Source organism: Penicillium paradoxum (genome assembly GCF_028828445.1).
Source record: "Penicillium paradoxum strain IBT 22861 chromosome Unknown utg000006l_segment0_segment0, whole genome shotgun sequence".
Lineage (NCBI taxonomy): Eukaryota > Fungi > Ascomycota > Eurotiomycetes > Eurotiales > Aspergillaceae > Penicillium > Penicillium paradoxum.
In genome coordinates this window covers 1,367,554-1,387,878 of record NW_026643184.1, presented here as the reverse complement: position 1 = coordinate 1,387,878, position 20,325 = coordinate 1,367,554, and the positions used below count along the sequence as shown (strand labels likewise).

The 20,325-nt window shown below is 49.3% G+C and overlaps 7 protein-coding genes across 7 annotated transcripts, besides 3 other annotated features; 3 read left to right on the top strand and 4 right to left on the bottom strand.

Moving 5' to 3' along the window:
- Nucleotides 1-325: 325 nt before the first annotated feature.
- N7457_006972 (VOC family protein) lies at nt 326-931 on the bottom strand (the record flags this gene model as incomplete). Its single annotated transcript, XM_057178015.1, has 1 exon — nt 326-931. One exon carries the CDS (start codon nt 929-931, stop codon nt 326-328), a length of 606 nt encoding a protein of 201 aa, XP_057029759.1.
- Nucleotides 932-1,212: 281 nt separating this feature from the next.
- N7457_006971 (Alpha/Beta hydrolase protein) lies at nt 1,213-3,094 on the top strand (the record flags this gene model as incomplete). The annotated part of the gene is made up of 5 exons (XM_057178014.1): nt 1,213-1,388; nt 1,448-1,723; nt 1,785-1,960; nt 2,020-2,384; nt 2,447-3,094. 5 exons carry the CDS (start codon nt 1,213-1,215, stop codon nt 3,092-3,094), a joined length of 1,641 nt encoding a protein of 546 aa, XP_057029758.1.
- Nucleotides 3,095-4,793: 1,699 nt separating this feature from the next.
- N7457_006970 (glycoside hydrolase family 72 protein) lies at nt 4,794-6,407 on the top strand (the record flags this gene model as incomplete). The annotated part of the gene is made up of 1 exon (XM_057178013.1): nt 4,794-6,407. One exon carries the CDS (start codon nt 4,794-4,796, stop codon nt 6,405-6,407), a length of 1,614 nt encoding a protein of 537 aa, XP_057029757.1.
- Nucleotides 6,408-7,334: 927 nt separating this feature from the next.
- Nucleotides 7,335-9,604, top strand: N7457_006969 (tryptophan synthase; the record flags this gene model as incomplete). The annotated part of the gene is made up of 3 exons (XM_057178012.1): nt 7,335-7,470; nt 7,562-7,871; nt 7,933-9,604. The coding sequence occupies 3 exons, from the start codon at nt 7,335-7,337 to the stop codon at nt 9,602-9,604; spliced, it is 2,118 nt and encodes a 705-aa protein (XP_057029756.1).
- A 701-nt stretch (nt 9,605-10,305) lies between these two features.
- Nucleotides 10,306-10,541: a sequence feature (Protein overlapping with rRNA (N7457_006968, KAJ5779248.1) was converted to a misc_feature.).
- Nucleotides 10,542-10,707: 166 nt separating this feature from the next.
- Nucleotides 10,708-11,064: a sequence feature (Protein overlapping with rRNA (N7457_006968, KAJ5779248.1) was converted to a misc_feature.).
- A 300-nt stretch (nt 11,065-11,364) lies between these two features.
- Nucleotides 11,365-11,458: a sequence feature (Protein overlapping with rRNA (N7457_006968, KAJ5779248.1) was converted to a misc_feature.).
- Nucleotides 11,459-12,654: 1,196 nt separating this feature from the next.
- On the bottom strand, nt 12,655-14,163 carry N7457_006967 (mannitol dehydrogenase family protein; the record flags this gene model as incomplete). The annotated part of the gene is made up of 1 exon (XM_057178010.1): nt 12,655-14,163. The coding sequence occupies one exon, from the start codon at nt 14,161-14,163 to the stop codon at nt 12,655-12,657; it is 1,509 nt and encodes a 502-aa protein (XP_057029754.1).
- Nucleotides 14,164-16,256: 2,093 nt separating this feature from the next.
- On the bottom strand, nt 16,257-17,844 carry N7457_006966 (uncharacterized protein; the record flags this gene model as incomplete). The annotated part of the gene is made up of 4 exons (XM_057178009.1): nt 16,257-16,683; nt 16,739-16,992; nt 17,051-17,277; nt 17,340-17,844. The coding sequence occupies 4 exons, from the start codon at nt 17,842-17,844 to the stop codon at nt 16,257-16,259; spliced, it is 1,413 nt and encodes a 470-aa protein (XP_057029753.1).
- A 1,324-nt stretch (nt 17,845-19,168) lies between these two features.
- On the bottom strand, nt 19,169-19,662 carry N7457_006965 (uncharacterized protein; the record flags this gene model as incomplete). The annotated part of the gene is made up of 2 exons (XM_057178008.1): nt 19,169-19,238; nt 19,295-19,662. 2 exons carry the CDS (start codon nt 19,660-19,662, stop codon nt 19,169-19,171), a joined length of 438 nt encoding a protein of 145 aa, XP_057029752.1.
- Nucleotides 19,663-20,325: the final 663 nt, after the last annotated feature.

The window sequence follows — 20,325 nt, the reverse complement described above, 5'->3', positions numbered from 1 at the left end:
TTGCGGATCGCGGGCAACAGGCGGAAGAGGCGGACGTTGGAAGCAAGCCACATTTCCCCAGATTCTAGAGAGGGTCCAAGGGTCCAGGATGTCCAGAGAATGTACCCTGAGAGAGGGGTGCAAGAGTATTCCACGCTCTCTCGAGCCGTCGAAACATGCCCAGGCGGCTTATGGAGGAAACTAGGTGTCCAAAAATCTATCAAGCCCACTCCTCGACTTTGAGCAGGCTACCTCGAAATTCCAAGAGACTGCACACATTTCTATGTCCATGTTCGATTTATGAAGCAAAGCGACTGACTAAGGAAGTAGATCACATACAAACATTTTACTCCTTAAAGTAGATCGAATTCTCCCATCGCGACAGTCTCGGCCCAATCACCGGCCGCTTCTTAATAGCCGCCTCATCCTCACCACTACGAACCCTCGCAATGAATTCATCCATGTCAATATCCACCCCAATCGGGTTTTGGGCGTACTCCTCACTAGCCATGAATTCCCGTGCAGCCTTCGGCGTATCAAAATTGTCCACCTGCAACTCGAACTCGTTTCCATCCGGGTCGAAGTAGTACATGCTGGTGCTCATGCCGTGGTTGACCGGCCAGTGAGGCAGGATACCGAGCGCCTTCCTCTGTTCGTAACTCTCAACCAGTTCAGAGAGGCTGCGCAACGTAAACGCAATGTGGTAGATTCCCGTCGCGGTCCTCCGATCATCGATGGGCCGGTGGCTCTTGTCATTGACGATCACGAGGCGATGGTGTTCTTCGTCGTACGCGATGAAGGCGGCTTTCTCGTTGCGCAGGGTGATATGACCGCCGAAGAAATTCAGATGCCATTGAACCATTGCTTCGAAATTCTCTGGGGTGGTGCGCAGGCCAAAATGGCCGATGCAGGAGGGGCTGATCAACTTGGTTTCCGTGGTATTCGTTGCCATATTGATGGTTGCAAGAATGGCTGAATGTCGAAAAGTAAAAATGAGGTTGATTTTCTCAAAGGTACTTTGATCGTGTCTGCCCATGGGGAAATGGATACATTCGTAGATTATAAAATGGACTCACCCGCTGCGTGCGGACTTAAGGCGGGATCTCTCCCTAGACGGCCATGACAAAAGCGCGAAGGTCGGCGCATTCGTGTTCAATAATTACGATGAGACCATTTTGTGATTCTTCACTCTTTCTTTCTTACTTGTTCTGAGTGCATTAAACTTGTAACAAGATGTCGAATGAAACAGCTCGGCATTCAACCATTGCCCGCATTCAAGGCATCAACAAGGTCCCTGGCGTCACTCAATATCTAGGCATCCAGTATGCTACATTGAAGGACCGCTTTTCCCGGGGAGAGCTAATCCAGTCATATGCTCAAGATAGAATTCTCGATGCTAGAAAATTGGGGTATGTCACACCTGGCTTCCCAGTCTCGCCAGTTGTCAACCAGACTGATCTCTGATTAGGCCGTTACCCCTGAGCCCAGAAAATGGTTGTGAATGGGAGCAGAAGTTGCTTCAACACACACTTGAGTTTCCGGAATATCCACAATCCGATACCGAGTGCTTAACTCTTAACATTGCAGTTCCTGATATCAAAAAGCCCAGCGCTCTGCCAATCTTGTTATTAGTTCATGGCGGTGCTTTTGCTACTGGAAGTAGTTCGTATCCGCAGTATGATCTCGCGCGGATTACCAAACTTAGCTTGGATCAGGAGAGACCAATGGTTGTGGTGGGAATCAAGTCAGTGTTGTTTATACGCCCCGATGTAGTAAAATTGTTACTGACTACCGTGGGTTTCCAGTTATCGACTTGGAGTTCCAGGCTTCCTCACCTCCTCGGCCATGAGAGCTGCCGGATATAAGCCAAATAATGGCTTAGATGATCAGAAACTCGCATTCCGTTGGATCAAGCGTCACATCAGCAGTTTCAGTGGAGACCCTGGCAGGATTACCTTTATTGGAGAAAGCGCAGGAGGTGGTAGGTTGTGCACCTACAAAGATCAATCTTCCGTGAGAATGAGAGGCTAATAGCAACAGCATCTGGATGCTTCCATCTCCACTCCGATGAGCCCCTATTTCATCGACTTATCTCGATGAGCGGAACATCTCTGCTTCGTGCGCGCCGTCCGGAGTTATTGGAGAAGTCATTTAGCAGAATTGTCGACATCTTTGGGTGGAATAATCTTTCGCCGGGAGAACAAGTGCAGGAGCTGCTAGATTTGCCGATGGATGAACTGAGAGCCAAAGTTGGCCGTCAAATTCCCATTGGGCCAATGGTAGATGGCGACATTATCCCCGAGATTACAACGTTCCAAACTCTGGCGAACGATGCCGAAGTCAAGAGGGTCTTCCCGGGGATTGAGCATTGTAAGAAAATCATTATGGGCGATTGCCAAATGGACGTAAGTCGGTCCCAGGATCATCTTGACTCGCAGCCCCCAAGTCACACTCTAACCACGCTCAGGCCATGGCCCTTGCTCCCCGTCTGGTAGCCCGTACGGACATCCTTTCCCAGACGTTCGTCAACTGTCTATCCACTGTCTTTGATAGTGTGGATACTAGCATCGCACACAAAATCGCCCGGGCATATGGGCTCGACCCAACTTCCCACTCCAACGATACCGAATCCAAGCAAAATATTTTGGAGTTCGGGAACGACATTTGTTTCGCCGCGGCAGCTCGATCCTTTGCAAAGGCGTGGAGCGCGTCATCGGTACCGGATACCGAATCCCTTCTGTACATGTTCAATTGTCGCAATCCGTGGGAAGGCCCCTGGAAGGGTCATGCCACGCATATTCTGGATATTGCGTTCGTGTTGATGAACTATGCGGAGTATACTGACAAGGGTCAGCAATGCGCCGCGGAGCGCTTTGCTGAGGATATCATCAGCTTCGTCAATGGAGAAAGGCCATGGGAGCGGTATCAACACGATAATGCAGAGGGTTCGATGGTTTATGATGCTCCAATGGAAGGGGCCGAAGACTTGTCAAGGTTTGTGAAGGATGGTACATCGTCCAGTACAGGAAGAAGGAATTTCCTGCAGAAAATAGTCCCGCCAGAGTTGTTTGATCGGTTGATGGATGCCTGGCAGATGTTCATGGCTGGTCCTTGAGGTGGATTTGGGAGTGGAATAGATACATGGGCATGATCCTACTTCCACGTTATCCTCGTATCAGCAGTAAGGGGGAAACGCCCAGGCAACCATTGCTTATCACAAATAGACCGGGTTATTGCGGCAAGCCGGTGCTTTCATGTTGTCTCCATTTCATTCAAAAGGTTTTTGGAAAATATATCTCGTACAAAAATGGACAGAAGAATTCACTCGACTTCATATCAAGTGGTTTCTACCCGCCACAAAGCTTGGTCAAGCAGAGCTCCAGATAAAACAGCAGAAAACGAGAGACTAGCATTCCCCGTGCGAAGACCCGCTTTTGACGTGATCCAAGAATCAAGATATTCAGGGGCATGCACCCCTGATTGGCGCGGGCTATGTTTACAGGGTCCATGCTTCGCCTCTCGATCTTTTGTTTTGGTAAATTTTGGAAAGGATTGAGAATCTCCCCACGGAAGAGAAGAGGGCTGTGTGTTGAAAAATGAGAGGATGGCTGTGCCTGTGCCGTCCGATCGCCAATTTGCAAGGTTCTGGTAACCGCTAGTTTCTGCTCCACCGAGCGAATCTACCTGGAAGAGAAGGTGAGTTTTGAGAGAACTGATATGTTCGGGGGTCTCAGTGGTCCAGCCTCCAGGGGGGTTTCATCTTCCGCTGTGAAAAGATGGGTTACAGCACCCAAGATAATAGCTATACTATACACATTACATTGAATATGAGGTCCAGCATCGCTAGATAGATGAAGTTACTGTCCGTAAATTGAATCGAAAGCGCTGAACGTTCTTCAAACCTGCGTAATTAGCGTGTCGGGGGTATGTTTATACAGCGTTGGAGTGGTTTGGAGCACGGACGTTCGAGATGAGGGACACTGCGACCGTGTTTTGAGACACGAGGGAGTTTACATATGTAACTTATGTAGGTATTCAGTCCCTGGCTCATTCCTCTTTGGCTTGTCTTTTTTCTGCAATAGGTCTCTTATAAGCCTTGGCCAAGATTTCGCCCAGAAATATCCCTCCGAAGTGCATCATCGCAAGCATTAATAGTGGCTTGGCAAAAGACAAGCTTTTGGTTTGAATGGAGCAATCGTTCATCATCGTAGAATTCCACGATTTGATATCCAGATGTGATAGACGCTGGATATTCCCTGGTTATCCGTTCCTTGTATCTGTATGCAGTCCAGAGGTACTTTGTTCATAACGAGCCGTGTCTGAACCGCTAGGAAGTACACAGTGTTAGCGAGTAACCAATTAATGGAGAACATGGGGAGGATGGGCTTCTCCACTCCCTCCAGTCAGGGTCTCCAGAAACAAGACTTTTCCCTTGTGCTTACTAGCGTCATACGATTGTTTCAGGGGATGGTGGCGAAAGAGCACGCAGATGAGAAAAGGTGGAGCGCAGAGGCCAATGACGTCGGATATCGACTGCTTCCCCTGGAGATTGCCAATCAGAACATCCAGTGGAAACAAAACAAATACCCAGGTCCATTGATGAGCACTTTTCCCATTTGTACATCTCCACTCCATGCCGATGAATGCGCGTCGATGCGCAGGCCCCCCCCCTTGGGTTAAATCCAACCCCTTCCAGACCCCAAACTCTTCTTTTCTTCGCTCCCATTCCCTTCTTTTCTTTCTTTCATATTCGCTACAGACGGTGTGTGTTACCCGTCAGACATTCTTTAGATATTGTTTCATAGCCTAGCACAATGAAGGCCTCCATCCTCGCGGGTCTCTCCCTTCTGGGAGCGGCCATGGCTGCCGACGTGCCCTCCATTGAAATTAAGGGCAAGAAGTTCTTCTATTCCAACAACGGCACCGAGTTCTTCATCCGCGGTGTTGCTTACCAGCCCAACTTCACTGGTCGCAATGGTGCTACCGGCAAGGACTCATACACCGATCCGCTGGCGATTGACAGCTGCAAGCGTGACATTCCCTATCTGACAAAATTGCGCACCAATGTCGTCCGTACCTACGCCGTCGACCCCAGCAAGAACCACGATGAGTGTATGAATGCCCTCGCCGATGCCGGTATCTACTTGATCACCGATCTATCCTCGCCTGGCGAGTCCATCGAGTCAAACAACCCTAGTTGGAACGCGGATCTCTTCACTCGTTACTCTGAGGTCGTCGATGCTTTTGCCAAGTACCCTAACGTCATTGGATTCTTTGCTGGAAACGAGGTTGCCAACAGGGTCAACAACACCAACTCCATGGCCTACGTCAAGGCCGCCGTCCGTGATATGAAGTCCTACATCAAGCAGAAGGACTACCGTTCTTCCCTTGCCGTCGGTTATGCCACTGATGACGATGCTACCGTCCGTGAGGCCGTCTCCAACTATCTGATTTGCGACGATTCCTCGGACTCGATTGACTTCTTCGGCTACAACATCTACGAGTGGTGCGGTGACTCCACCTTCCAGAAGTCCGGCTATGCCGAGCGCACCAAGGAGTTCGAGGACTACCCCGTTCCCGCATTCTTCTCCGAATATGGCTGCAATGAAGTCCGTCCCCGCAAGTTCTCCGATGTCCCCGTCTTGTACAGCGACAAGATGACCGACGTCTGGTCCGGTGGTATCGTCTATATGTACTACGAGGAGGCCAACAAGTACGGCCTGGTTTCCGCTGACGGCGACGAAGTCTCGACCCTCCCCGATTTCAGCAACCTCTCCAAGCAGATGGCTTCCGTCACTCCCACCGGTGTCAACTCCGACAAGTACTCCGTCACCACCACTGTCGGCCGCAGCTGCCCCACTATCGGCTCGGACTGGCACGCCGCTAGCAAGCTGCCCCCCTCCCCCAACGCCGAGCTGTGCGAGTGCATGTACGCCTCCCTCGAATGTGTGCCCAACAAGGATATCTCCGGCAAGGAGATCTCCAACACCTTCTCCTACCTTGGTGGTGAGGACGGTATCATGGACGGTGTCGGGTCGAACGCCACCTCCGGCAAGTACGGTGCCTACTCCATGTGCTCTACCAAGCAGCGTCTTGCCTGGGCCATGAACGTCTACTACCAGAAGAACAAGGGCAAGGCTGCTGAGAAGGCTTGCGACTTCGACGGTGTTGCCTCCACCCAGAAGAGCAGCTCCGCCTCCGGCTCCTGCGCTACCCAGATGAAGGCCGCCGGCTCTGCCGGCACTGGCACCATCTCCGGTGGCTCCCTTGCTGCCAGCACTGGTGCTGGTGCCTCTGGCACCGGCGGTGCTACTTCCTCCGGTGTTGCTGTTGGCACTGTTCCCAAGGCCGTCCACATTGGTGCCTGGCAGGCTGGTGCCTACGCAGTCGCTGCCATTGCCTCCGGTGCCTTTATGATCATGCTGTAAAATTGTTGAACAATTTGTTTACATCTTCATGACATAGACTAGCCCTCTTTTCCTTTATTGGCTCTACCATAGGCCCTGACTTCTGTTGGAGCGCCCTGTTTGTAACATTTTTCATACATACTTCCTTTTTTGACCAGTTAGCAGGTGTTCATCTATTCTCCCGGATATTAAAAGTCCACTGCTAATATCATCTCGATAAATCTTACTTGACCTTAACTTGAATTTTAAGAGTAACTACCCAATCCATATGAATTACTTGGTTCTTCGCACACCTAGCACATTTTCTTTCGTCTCGGTCCGCGTCCTCCCATTAAATACTAAGAGAGCCATGGTGTAGGCAGTGACGAAAGATCCTTACATATGCATGCATTGCCTTCGATCTTGTGGAGTCACATCCACCTTGGCAGTCCTTAATTCGAGTCCAAGGGAATGAAAAAATAGTTCACAATGTATCCTAGCCTTTGTTTGAAATTGTTCCTTTCTGGAACCGAACATATTTACATAGTCATAATGCAGCCTATGGTGAAAGTGTCAATATATCACCCAGTTATCTACCTATACGGATATAAGCATTTGACAAGATGGTAGAGACACGAAAATGTTAAGACTATAACTACAAGATAAGTAGCTTCCTGATGATAATGATACAGGAACCTCCTCGGAGCTAATTTAAAAGATAGTATGAACAGCCATAGCTTGTGTCAACTCACACCTACGTATATCCTAGGAACCTGATTTGGTATCACGTCTCCGTGATTTTGGAAGTGAAAGGTCAGGTGCAGTCTCTCCAAATTCGCTGCAAGTCGCTTTCTCTTTTTCTTCACTTTTGTTTGTCTTTGCCGTTACTTTTCATCCAGTTGATAGGAGCAGTACGTTCCTCTTCGTCGCAACTTCAACCGTCTCTATCTCTCGTCCATCCCAACAACAATGGAGGCCATCAAAGCAGCTTTTGCGAGATGCAGCACCGAAGGCCGAGCTGCCCTGATCACATATGTGATGGCTGGCTACCCCTCTGTTGACAAAACGCTGGAGATCGTGATGTCCATGCAAGCCGGTGGTGCAGGTACGTTTCATGCCCAGATTCACTCTCCATTGAAATTTAAACAATAGGCCCTTCCGTTTCAAAACAACCTTTTATTTACAGACTGAATCAGATATCATCAAGCTTGGAGTCCCATTCACTGACCCCATGCTCGATGAACCAACCATCCAACGAGCCAACGCCAAAGCCCTTGAGAATGGCGTCCGCATCCCTGCCATACTGCAAATGGTCAAGTCTGCTCGGAAGCAGGGTCTTAATGTGCCTGTGCTTCTCGTGGGGTATTACAACCCTGTTTGTGCATATGCGTACGGCGAGGAGAAGATGCTACGCGACTGCCAAGCTGCTGGCGTAGATGGGTTCATCATTCTTGACCTTCCCCCCGAAGAAGCAGTGCGGTTCCGTAATTTGTGCACTGATAAAGGGTCCGTATACTTCGTCTCAGTCGTAGCACGACAATCAGTATTCGACTAACCTCCAATCCAGCCTCTCGTATATCCCTGTTGTCGCCCCTTCCACTCCGGACGCCCGTGTGCAGATGCTTTGCAGCACCGCTGACTCCTTTGTCTATATTGTTTCTCAGGTCGGGATTAATGGTATCTCTGACGATCTGCATGGGAATTTAGTCCGGCTGCTTGATGGTGTACACACATGCACTGGAAAATCAATTCCAGCAGCTGTTGGATTCGGTATCAGCACCCGTGAACAGTTTGCTGAAGCGTCTCGTCTCGCTGAAGGAGTCGTCATTAACAGCTCGATTGTCTCCATCTTGGAGAATTCGTCTTCTGGGACGGGTGCTCATAACGTCAAGGAGTATTGTCTCCAAGTTGCCGGTCGCACTGAGGATCAAATCATCATCCCAGAAAGAAAGATTCAAGTTGCCCAACTCATGTCACCCACTACTATCTACATCGGATCCAACGATGGAGCCAACGACACACCCGAAGATAAGAACAAAGCCACCAGCGCCCGCTTCGGATCCTTCAGTGGCCAATACGTCCCCGAATTCTTGATCGAATGTCTCGCCGAGCTGGAAACCGGTTTCACGGCAGCAAATGCCGACCCGACATTCTGGGCTGAGATAGCCTCCTACGCATCCTACACCAACAGACCCTCTGCCCTACACCTCGCCCCACGCCTGACCGAACACGCCGGCGGAGCACGCATCTGGCTGAAACGCGAAGACCTAAACCACACCGGCAGCCACAAGATCAACAACGCGCTAGGCCAAATCATCCTCGCCCGCCGACTCGGCAAAACCTCTATAATCGCCGAAACAGGCACAGGCCAGCACGGCGTTGCAACAGCCACACTCTGCGCCCAGTTCGGCATGAAATGCACGATCTTCATGGGTTCCTCGGATGTCGAGCGTCAGTCCACGGACGTCTTCCAGATGCGCATTCTCGGCGCAACAGTCATTTCCGTTGACGGCGTAGCCGGCGAGAAGGGCACGCTCCGCAATGCAATCAACGAAGCGTTCCGCACCTGGGCGGCTGATATAAAAGAGACACATTTCGTGATCGGCTCTGCGTTCGGCCCCCATCCGTTCCCGACTATCGTGCGCACGTTCCAGGCTGTCATTGGCTCCGAAACACGTGCGGAGTTCCGTGCGATGAACGCGGATAAACTCCCCGATGCGGTAGTTGCTTGTGTTGGCGGTGGATCAAATGCTGTAGGCATGTTCCATGCTTTCCTGGAGGATTCCGCTGTCGCTCTTGTTGGTGTTGAGGCGGGTGGTGACGGACATTTGGCGGGTCAGCATTCTGCTTCGCTGGGTCGTGGATCTGTTGGTGTTCTGCACGGAGGGCAGAGTTATGGGCTCCAAGATGAGAATGGGCAGAGCGCCAGGACACATTCTGTTTCTGCTGGTCTTGATTATCCTGGCGTTGGGCCTGAATTGGCCAGTTGGAGGGAGTCTGGTCGTGCTAAGTTTATCTCCGCTACTAATACTGAGGCTCTGGGTGCGTTCTCTCTACTCAGTCGCATGGAGGGTATTACGCCTGCTTTGGAGAGTGCCCATGCTATTGCTGGCGCTGTCCGTGTTGCAAAGGACTTGGGGCCTGGTCGGGATGTTATTGTTTGTCTTAGTGGACGTGGTGATAAGGATGTTCAGACTGTTGCTGATACTCTACCTACTCTTGGAGAGGAAGAGGTTTAATTGTTTTCTTTGGTGTACCAAATACCTTCTGCAGAGCCCGTGATCGGTACTTGTGGATGTTTCCAAGTTTAGTCGGGCAGATAACTATGTATGAATACTGAGTTTGTCTTCGCGCTTTACTAACCTATAAGCCCTCGCACTGTTTATGACAATACTTCTGTAGATACAGCCGAAGAAGCGGGGTTGAGACACATTGTCTGAATACCATGTTGCTCCTTTCCGTTTTCCAAGTCCTACGATGCCAGCCAGTATAATTTCATGATTGTTTGTCCATAGTGAATGACTTATAGCGAGAAGGCTCGGCTTATCTTTGATATACAGGTATAGTTTTATTATTTCCCAGACTTCCTGAATCGAGCTTGGGGGCCTGATTTCTACTGCTCAGTGTCCATAGCTTCTCCCTCAGCTAAACTACAACCCCCCAAGTTTCACAATCAGGAGGGAGAGGGTCATATTGGGAAACTAAGGCTTCCTAGCAACTACAGAAGTTACGGAGAATGCTAATTGAAAAATATACGCAATGAACAAAGCAATGGTGGATGAATTAAAACGAAGAATTACAAATACAAGTTGAAGGAAAGTAGGTAACCCCACATGCCTTCAGATCACCCAGCAGAAAACAAGAGAAAAATATCCTCATCACCATTAAAATTAGAAACCGTTCCTTCAGGTAGCAATAGGAAGAAGAGCGAGAAAACAAACTAAGAAAAAAACGCAGATACCTCTTTCGCCATGCGGTCGAGATCGAACTCATCCCGGTGCATCAGCCAGTTGTAAGCCACGATTCTGATCAGCTGGCCCTGTGCATCATTGAAATGGACACCAACATGGCCTGCTCTTGGGAGGTTCAACAGAAATTCTAGATTGCGGCCGTCTAACAGTTTCTCACCCACAGGCAGCACGAGTTCTCCGTAGTGACCCACTAGTGCTTGATCTGCTATTTCCGTGTCAACCATATCCGTGATTAGTCCCTGTCTAGCCAGATGTTCAAGTAACTGGTCTACTCGTTGTATCCGGGCTGTTTGCCAGGCAATAGTGGCTATGACCTGATCTTTCAGATCTGGAGGCCCACGACCCTCAAGGGCGACCTGACAGGCACTTACCAGGGTGGAATGGCTGACCGAACTCTTCAGTGGCCCGAGTACGGGCGACTAAGTATGCCTCCCCGAGGTCTTTCAGGTAGTTTTCTATAACTATAGATTTCATGTCGGTACCCGTGCCATCTCTCACCGGGCTATCTTCCGCTAACGCCTGCGCCGGTTCTCGTTCAGAGCTTGCCAAGTGACGAAGTCTTCTCCAAAAGCCTCGGGTAGAAGCGCGCGACTGCAAGACTGACTCATGACGATCTTGCACAGAAGCCACATTCATAGTTGCGGTTGCAATCCTCGGTGTGAGTATAAAGTGTGAAATGTTATGCGAGAGAAGAGCGCGGGCGGAGGGGATCACTAGCGGGTGGAGGTCTTTTAGTCAGGCTCAACATACATCATCTCGTCGACTATACGACCGCCGACAAGTAGCGAGCAGCAATTACGTTTGTTGACATCGACATAACGTGACACCCCGTGATTCCGCTCAACCATGGCACCACTGACCCTGAATTGACGCTTCGCTAAACTCAATCTCGACGGCATTTTATCGAAAACAGCCCTAGACCTTACTGTCACTAGGGAGCGTTGAGGATTGCTGTGCAGAGGACAAAAAAACAAAAACATACAACAGTGAGGATTCGCTGGTGGTCACCCACCCAACTACTAACTCACCGGCGTGTGGCTTGAGTACGGCTGAGCGGACGGGAAGCCCTATTTTCCACACCCTATGGTCGTATGTATTAGATGCCACACTAGTTAGGATCATATTATGAGTCTCTAGAAGGGGTTACAGGGTGCAAATTAAGGTATGCTTACCCGTAAATTATGCCACGGCACTAAAAATTTCAGCTCAGCCCTAGCTACATAATATAAATTACAGGGTTCTACATGTGCCATTCTTCAACGCCTTCTTTTAAAACATACCGCTATCAGCACCTACAACACCTGTTTTCGAAACACTCAGCCTTGCTCCCATAGGAACAGGTGAACAAAAGAGAGAATGCAAAAACATACAACAGTGAGGATTCGCTGGTGGTCACCCACCCAACTACTAACTCACCGGCGTGTGGCTTAAGTACGGCTGAGCGGACGGGAAGCCCTGTTTTCCACACCCTATGGTCGTATGTACAGGGAGAACAAAAGAAGAGAAATATAATGTGCGATTGATTGAAAAGAATGGGTTGTCCCCAAATGCTATCATAAAATCAACAGGGTGCCTTACATATGTGGTGTGCATCTTCCTATGTAGTTATTTCCTCTTGACCTGATTCCCATCAGTAGACCTTCTTATTGTCGTGCCGATGATAATGCATTCGATAAATATGATGGAGAGCTAGGTGGACTTGGATTATATGCGTATTTGATGCTCTGATCCAGTCGCAAAAAAGTTGATTATACACATCAAAGACGTTATACACATCAAAGACCCTCTTGAAAAGGCTTCGCTATTACTGTATATGTAGATATTGTATTTGGAAAGCCCTGGACCCAGGCAAAACAAAGTCACAATAGGAAGTACCGCGATCTGATTGCGCTTCACCTCCCAGATATACGCGCGAAGGAAGTACAATCTCATAATATCAGACCTCGGTCGTACGAAGCGTCATGCCCGATTAACATTTTGTATTATACTAAATATGTAAGATTCATTTGGACTATATGAGCCACAACATAGACCAACACCACCAAGTCCGATAACAAAATATGCAAGTCCTTCGGTCTCCCAATATACACTCCGCTAGCAGTCAGACAACATCTCGTCCCAATCAAATCAAAATTTGGCAGGCCCGCTTCGAGAAGTGAGATCCATTTATACATGTAGTGAGGTAATTCCATCTATCATCTATCTCTATGTGGTGTTTTTCGCGTAGATATAATCACTCCACCGCGACGCATGCAAAGAAAACGTAAAAGATCGCTCGCAGACGCAGGTGTAACTTTTTTCGACGAAAACAACAGCAATTACTCGACATACTTGGGAAGCGTTTTCAGAACGCCGTCCCGAGTGATGTCTTCCATGGCTCTGGTGATCTCCCGAATGAACCGCTTGTCGTTGCGCAAGTCGTCACCGAAGAGGTTCTTAATGCTGAGCAGCTGAGCGGGGTTGGCACCGCCGGCATGAGCCTTGGCCTGGAGCTCTTCGCGCATGGGGTCGTCGACAGCGAACTTGTTGCCGCTGTCGTCGACACCCTTCAGGTAACAGAACCAAGCGGCCGCGACAAAGCACAGGCGGCGGAACGGACCAGTGACCCAGATAGCCTCGGCAATGGAGGGCATGATGAACTGAGGGATCTTGCCAGAAGCATTGAGACAGATGCGAGGCAGCTGGTCCATTATTGTGGGGTTGGAGAAACGCTCCATAAGCGTCTTGCAGTACTCGTCAATGTTGACGCCCGGAATATCCGGCAGGAGCGGCTTGACCTCGTCCTGCATCATCTGCCACACCAATTTATTGAATAGTGGGTTCTCCATCACCTCGTGAACATATTTGAAGCCTGCCATCTGTCCTGGGTAGCCAATGGCAGAGTGGCTGCCATTGAGCAGACGTAGCTTGTGCTTCTCGAACTGCTCTACGTCGTGCACGTTCTTGACAACCTGCACGCCGACCTTCTCGAATGGTGGGCGGCCATCGGAGAACTGGTCTTCGATAACCCACTGCATGAAGGGCTCCGTGACCACTGGCCATGCGTCCTCGATGCTAAAGTTATCTGCGAGTGCCGTCTTGTCCGCGGCTGAGGTCTGAGGTGTGATACGGTCGACCATGGCGTTGGGGAAAGCGCCCTGCTCGGTGATCCACTTGGCGACCTCTGGGTTGCGGAGGCGCGCAAACGAGTCAAGCATGTGGCGTGTGATCGATCCGTTCTTCTGCATATTATCGCACGACATGACAGTGAAGGGTTTGAGTCCCCGCTGGTGACGCCGGGCCAGAGCAGCATAGAGGAAACCGAATGTGGTCCGCGGCGTCTTCTCGTTGGCTGGGTCGAGGTCGAACTGGATATCTGGGTGCTCGCTTTGTAGCTCGTGTGTGTTTTCGTTATAGTAGTAGCCGCTCTCGGTGATGGTAAGCGACACAATGTGAGTATCGGGGTGCGCCATCTTGGCAATGACAGCTTCGCGGTTATCGGGGGCGAAGAGATAGGAGTTGATGCAGCCAACAACGTGGGCAAAGCTTCCCTTGGCTGAACGCTCAATGACAGTGTAGAGGTGGTCCTGCTTCCTCAGGACGTCACGCATGGTGGCGTCGAAGGGTTGCAGGCCAACGCCGCAAATTGCATAGTCCTTAACACCATGCTTCTGCATCAACTGGTCGACGTAGACAGCCAGATGAGCTCTGTGGAAGCCGCCAACGCCAACATGGACAATTCCCTCCTTGACAGCGCGATCGCGCTTGTAGGTAGGGACCTGGACCTGCCCGTCGCCCGCCGCTGCAATTTGAGATAGGTTCTTGCTGTTTAGCTTGAGAGGTGCCATTATGGTTGAAGAGATTGAGTGAATGGCAAGGGGATTTGAGAAAGATGAAAGTTCTGCGTCCAGATCAGCGTGCTGGGGTCACCGCTGCTTTTGACCGCTGATCCGGGACGTGTTCAGGGAGCATATTACATCATGTGGCCTCCAGCCGCCACCCTTGAATAGTTTCTCCACTCAGACAACTCCTGAAAGCCATTGAGAATCCTTTGCCTCCCTGATTAGCCCTGGTGAAAGTTGTGGAGATCAAATGACTGTCAGGTTTTTTTTTCCAGGGAGAGTTCTGACCGTCTCGCTTAATATACCTTGTAGCTCCAAATATAGTCCTGCGTCAGAGCTGCTTCCGAGCCGAGAACTTTTTTTTTCCCCTTTTGCCTCCGATAGACCGATCACATTCGGGAACCCCTGCATATGTTGTGCTCTGCTTCTCCTTATGATCCAAATCTGCAAAGAGTTTTCTTGTGAAGAGATAGGAACTCAGTGCTCCGAACTACAACCATTTTACCCCGACTCTGAGGTCAGGGAAGCTAAGCTGGGAAAGCCCCACCCGAGGTAATCCGGTCTAGAGTTGCCCTTTTGTTGGTTCTTTCTCTGTTGAAATCTGAAAGGCTTTGATATCCTATAACTCGGTCGCAACCTACATCAATTGGTAAGATGGCCGAGTTGGTCCAAGGCGCCAGGTTAAGGTATACCTTAACTCTACAACTAGCAATAGTTTCCTGGTCTCGAAAGGGGCGTGGGTTCGAATCCCACTCTTATCATTTCTTTTTTGAGCTTTTCTAGGTCCTTTGTTTTTGGCCAAAGATTGTCTTATTGTCTTATACGCATGCATCCAGCGTTCAAATAGCCGGAAACGGTAGCAAATTTATGTATGTTCCTGGGGGAATGCGGAACAAGGGGGTCTTTCCTAAGGCTAGCGCCAAGACACTTCCCAGAGGTTTTCGTGAGAGAATTTCTTTGGCTCAAAAAACAAGAGGATACAATGCGATCAAAAATACGGAGTAGAGATTTGCCAATCTGTACGTGCGAAGAAAATGGACTGTGATTGGCAGTTGTTGGATATCAGCTTAGATGGTTTACGGAGTACTCCGTACTGTCGGATGGCAAACTCCCAATAAATATCAGTTATGCCCATGGCCCAAAAAGGCCATGCGAGGGACAAAGCAATCGGGTGAAGGATGAATACGCCACAGGGATCTTTTCTAATTAATACTTTATGATATACGGACTACTCCGTACATGGCGCATAGCCAAAAACAAGCATGGAAGCCGGGGCCTTAGCGCAGCCTTTAGGGTTTGTATGGCAGGGAATACGGAGTGCGATCAATATACGCTAGTCGATTGCCTATAATCCGTCATCTCGAGGGAAATAATGGTGCTCAATACACTGCTTTTCTGACGTCCAAAGAAGGCTCAATTTGTCAAATGTGTCTGCTTTCTCTTGAAATAACCAATGCCATAGGTCTGGTCCTCAATGCTTACTTTGAAACGGGCTTGTAATGATTTCAATAAATCGGATGGGTTTTATGGCACATTCAGAATCAAATATGGCTACTACGCATTAGGTATCATCAACATTCTCCTACAATGAAGTTCAATCTATAGGACGCAAAGAACACAAAGTATAGCTCTCTATGGGGTCAAAGAAGCGCTCGCGCGATATACTTGAAAAACTCTTTTTTCATATTGCTTGTAGTCTACCGAATATATTTCTCTTCCTTAGTTCTCCCTGTACATACGACCATAGGGTGTGGAAAACAGGGCTTCCCGTCCGCTCAGCCGTACTTAAGCCACACGCCGGTGAGTTAGTAGTTGGGTGGGTGACCACCAGCGAATCCTCACTGTTGTATGTTTTTACTTTTTCGCTACTCTTTTTGATGATTTAGAAGAGCACGCAAATTGCACATAAGAGTTCGATCCAGTGAAAGTAGGTGGTGTGTAAAGCTAGCTAACAATACATTTTGGGACGGCAACCAGCCGATTCTGAGATATGCAGGGCTCAAGTGCAGTATCAGCGGGAGAAAACTCCCATAATAATACAAATAAGAAGTAATGGCCACTCAAAAGAAGCAAAAGACAGGGTCACAATCGAAAGGAAACTACCCGCCTTCTCCACCCGTGATCAAACTTGAACTAAAGATTCGTCTCATCTCGTACGATGTCGGGATCAAAGTGTTTGTGGCAACTGGCACGGCAACTTCGAAATCGACAAGAGTCACAGCCCGGGTCTCTCTTGAATAAAGAACATTGTGCTGACCAGGATCGTCAAGACGAATCGAGATTGCGCGAAGCGCGCGAATGGCCTTTAAACATTCCTCCTCAATATGTGCTCGCTCGGCCGCACTGAGAACTGACCATATATCCGAGAGTCGCTCTCCCGCGCGGTGTTCCAAGATGACCACCCAGCCAGTCGGAAACAGACTTGAGCACATTACTTTCCCTCTTGCGATGCACTTGGCGAAAAGGTACGAGGCAGACGAGTCAGACGATTCCAGGCGCTGATATACTGCGGCTTCAGTTTCGAAACTGAACAAAGGCCATTAGTCAAAGCGAGTAATAACTAGAGCAGGGCGTAACTCACAGTTCGTCCATATCTGGCACCCAGCATTTCAGTACACACCGTACTCCGTTAATTTCCGCCAACCAAACCGACTTTCCCTGAGTATCGCGGAGTGACATTTGCTCCATGCAGTTGACAATCACGGGTGTTGTGGTGCCACATTCAACAATCACGCTGGTTGATGTGATAGTCGGCGGCGTGCTTGGGGGCGGTAGGTCTTGCGGACGAAGGACCCAAAGCCTTTCTGAAGTCCGAGGTCCAGGAATCCCTCTCAACTGTAATATATATTAGCAGCTTGCCGCATATCTTGATTTCATCAAGGCAGGCACTCACTCTTGTCGCCACATCAGGGCCACTTTCGTGATAGTTTGGATCTATTCTCGACAGAAGACAAAACCCAACGAACATTTCTCGCAGCGAGGGGCCTTGACAATCAAACGCCATTGGCCGGGAGAGGAGGTACGAGAAGTCATTGACTCTCTGGACAAATACGGTGACGTTGTAGGTAGTCAGGAAGGCGTACTTGACTTCGGCCATCCGCATTTGGCTTGCGACTTGTCCTAGAAGTGAAAAAAGGTCAGCTAATATTGATTGACAATCTAAATTGGTGATGAGAGTGTACCTATTAGATTTTCCAAACGAAGATCCGGGTTTGGGCGAGTGATGTCCATCTGATGTAATCCCACTGTCCACGGTGTCTTGAACTCGCCGACCATAGAAATGCGGGCAAGGGAATCAAGGGGTTCTGGTTGCGCCACGAGGCCAAAAGCGACATCGGGAATAACTGTGCCATGCACGGTGAGAGCTTGGATATCGGCGAATCGCGTGGAGGACATTTCAGGTAGCGGTATCAAGGCTTCAATCACAGGGTCGCAAAGGTTTCGTACGAATCTGCCAGAGAGACCAAGTTCACTGCCCACAACATAATTCTCAGATTCGTTGTGTACGGGGACTTGATGTGTGATTGCCGCCGCGTGAAACATGGCCATCACGTCTTGCACAAACGAGACCCAGTGACCCATGTATCCCAACGCCACACGGTCAGTGTGTACGGAAGGGTGTAAAGTACCTCCATTGCGTTCCAAGGGGGGCAGGGGACGAGCTAGCTGCGATCGTGCGGGTTCCATGTTGCCATCAAATCAAGATGAGTATGAGGGGTGATGGGTAAGAGTGGAGAAGGTTGGGGCGGCCGAGGCCCAGCGGACTAGGTAGGTAGGTACCTAATGTACCCGAAAGCTTAATTCAGACGGTCAGCGCTGTGACATTATTTGCGGGTAAAGCTCGCCCTAACCTTGTGGCTTGCACCTTTAAATCTCTTCTAAACCTTTGCAATATGATCCTAGCCATCACACCAACAAATACATACGACCATAGGGTGTGGAAAATAGGGCTTCCCGTCCGCTCAGCCGTACTCAAGCCACACGCCGGTGAGTTAGTAGTTGGGTGGGTGACCACCAGCGAATCCTCACTGCTGTATGTTTTTGCTTTTGGTGCAGTGAGTGATGGCAGTGATAACTTGGGTGAAGTGTTTTTGGTTTTATTTTTATTTTTATTTTTATGATGTCTTATTCGTATATACATAGCACATGTTAACGGTAGAGGATAGATTGGAGGATAGATAGCCAGCCAGATGTCTGGGTATATACATCCGTATGTAGTAAACATGCCAACGCTTCGCTGCCAGAAAATGATAGTAGCAGGAACATACCTTGGGTTCCAAGACCCTTTGCACTTGCTCTTACTTACCTACATATATAATAACATCCTGACAAAGGAAGGGTACATGGGTGCATATAACGTATTGAGAAGATGAAATGGCTAATCGGGGGTATTGGAGTTGGCACGACCGGCCTATTACTTCAATTTTTGCATACGGTATGCACATTGGTCTCAGCAGGAAGTATTACCGTATATACATGTGTCGTGTAACCAACCATGTTCCAAGACATCCTGGCTTTTTTTCCCGTGGTATATATCTATCCATACATCTCCAGATGTATGCCGGTTTGAATATCAAAACCAAAGAGGTGCCCTAAGAGCAAATAGAGATATACCACGACGAGGAATCGCTGGTGATCACCATTCAACTAACCCACCAGTGTCGCTCGGGTGGCTCAAGTCTAGTTAAGTAGGCGGGAAGAAGCCTTGTTCCCGGTTTTTCACGGTTGGGCTATATGATAGAATGCATTAGATAGGTGAAACTTTCCAGCAGAACGCAAACAATTATATGGAAGTAATTATGTGCATCTCAGTATGGCGTATCTCAACGAGGTTCTGGCCTTTACTTTTCTTTTTTCATTCCCTGTGCTCTCTCCACCAGTTCTCTCTAGAAAGCCAATAAGCAGTAGTCCGGGTGCCACCATTACCGACAGTACATTTGGAATGTGAAAACGTAAATGGAAACCTTGATCAATCAGATTGAGTCCGAGTGACCATGACACTAGATAAACACTAGTTTTGAACACGCAAGCCTGACCTAGGCTCGGTGAAAGTCGACTCATGGATCATATACGAGATAATTCTGCCCAGGAGGTTAGCATGTCTGTAATGTACCGATTCAGTCGGCGGGTTGCATACGAGTCTGTTTGACGACCACCACCGTATGGCTTATGCAACCCAGGCCCACGGAACACCATCAAGGTAGGGTAGGCAGAAATATCATATTCAGCACATAGATCCTCCTCCCACGTACAGTCCACGTTGACCAGGGGAATATTGTCATTTTTCAGCTCCGTAGCTGCCTCCGCGAAATTAGGAGCCAACATCCGGGAGTAACGACACCATGGCGCATAAAAGTTAGCCAAAACCAAGTCATGCTCCTCCATAAAATCTTCAAAAGTGTCCTCGGTCAGAGACACGACTTCCGAGGCCGCTGGACCGACATAAGCAAAAGAAGCTGTGGTGGCTCCGAGGAGGCCTAGAAGATAAGGGGCGAACGATCGCATATTGGCAGAGTGATGCAGGAACTAGGCAATATCAGAAGATTAGCGATATGCCAGAAGAGTGAATTTGAAAAGAGAGCCCAGACGTGGAACGAGATGTGGAAGATTTACCAAGGCTTCTGATATGAGATTGTGGAGGAAAAAGAGGCTCTAACTGAGCGATAAGAGGGGAAGCTGGTTTTTCTTTTAGCGCCGCATGATCCTGGTTGCTGCCTTGACTGTTCTGCGGAATACTCCGTATGCGTATGCTTCGCCACCTTCTTCGCCCCAATCGAGGTCGGCTGCACGGAGTACTCCGTACGGAGTATGTTATCTGTGGCTTTCCCTTTGTGCTATTGAACCTATCCAAGAAGCCATGCGCGCGTGGGGATTATGAAGCCTCTGGGTGTCAACTAGCGTATTGAAGACCAGCGGGCAGTGGATTGCTAGAGGGACCAGAGGGGTAATTAGTGGGGACCTGGTGCTCGCTGTAGTTAGCCCCCGATCTGGTATTGACCATGCGCTTTACAACATCGTGTTCGCCCCCTTTTCTCCTGGAGAGAAGCCTGAGACTGTGTGTAGGGGCCAAGGAACAGACCTTACAAGTGTTTCAAGTCTAACATGTAATCCAATCATATCACGGTATCATCCGAGGCTGATTCTTGCCCAATTTTCACACTAGCTACG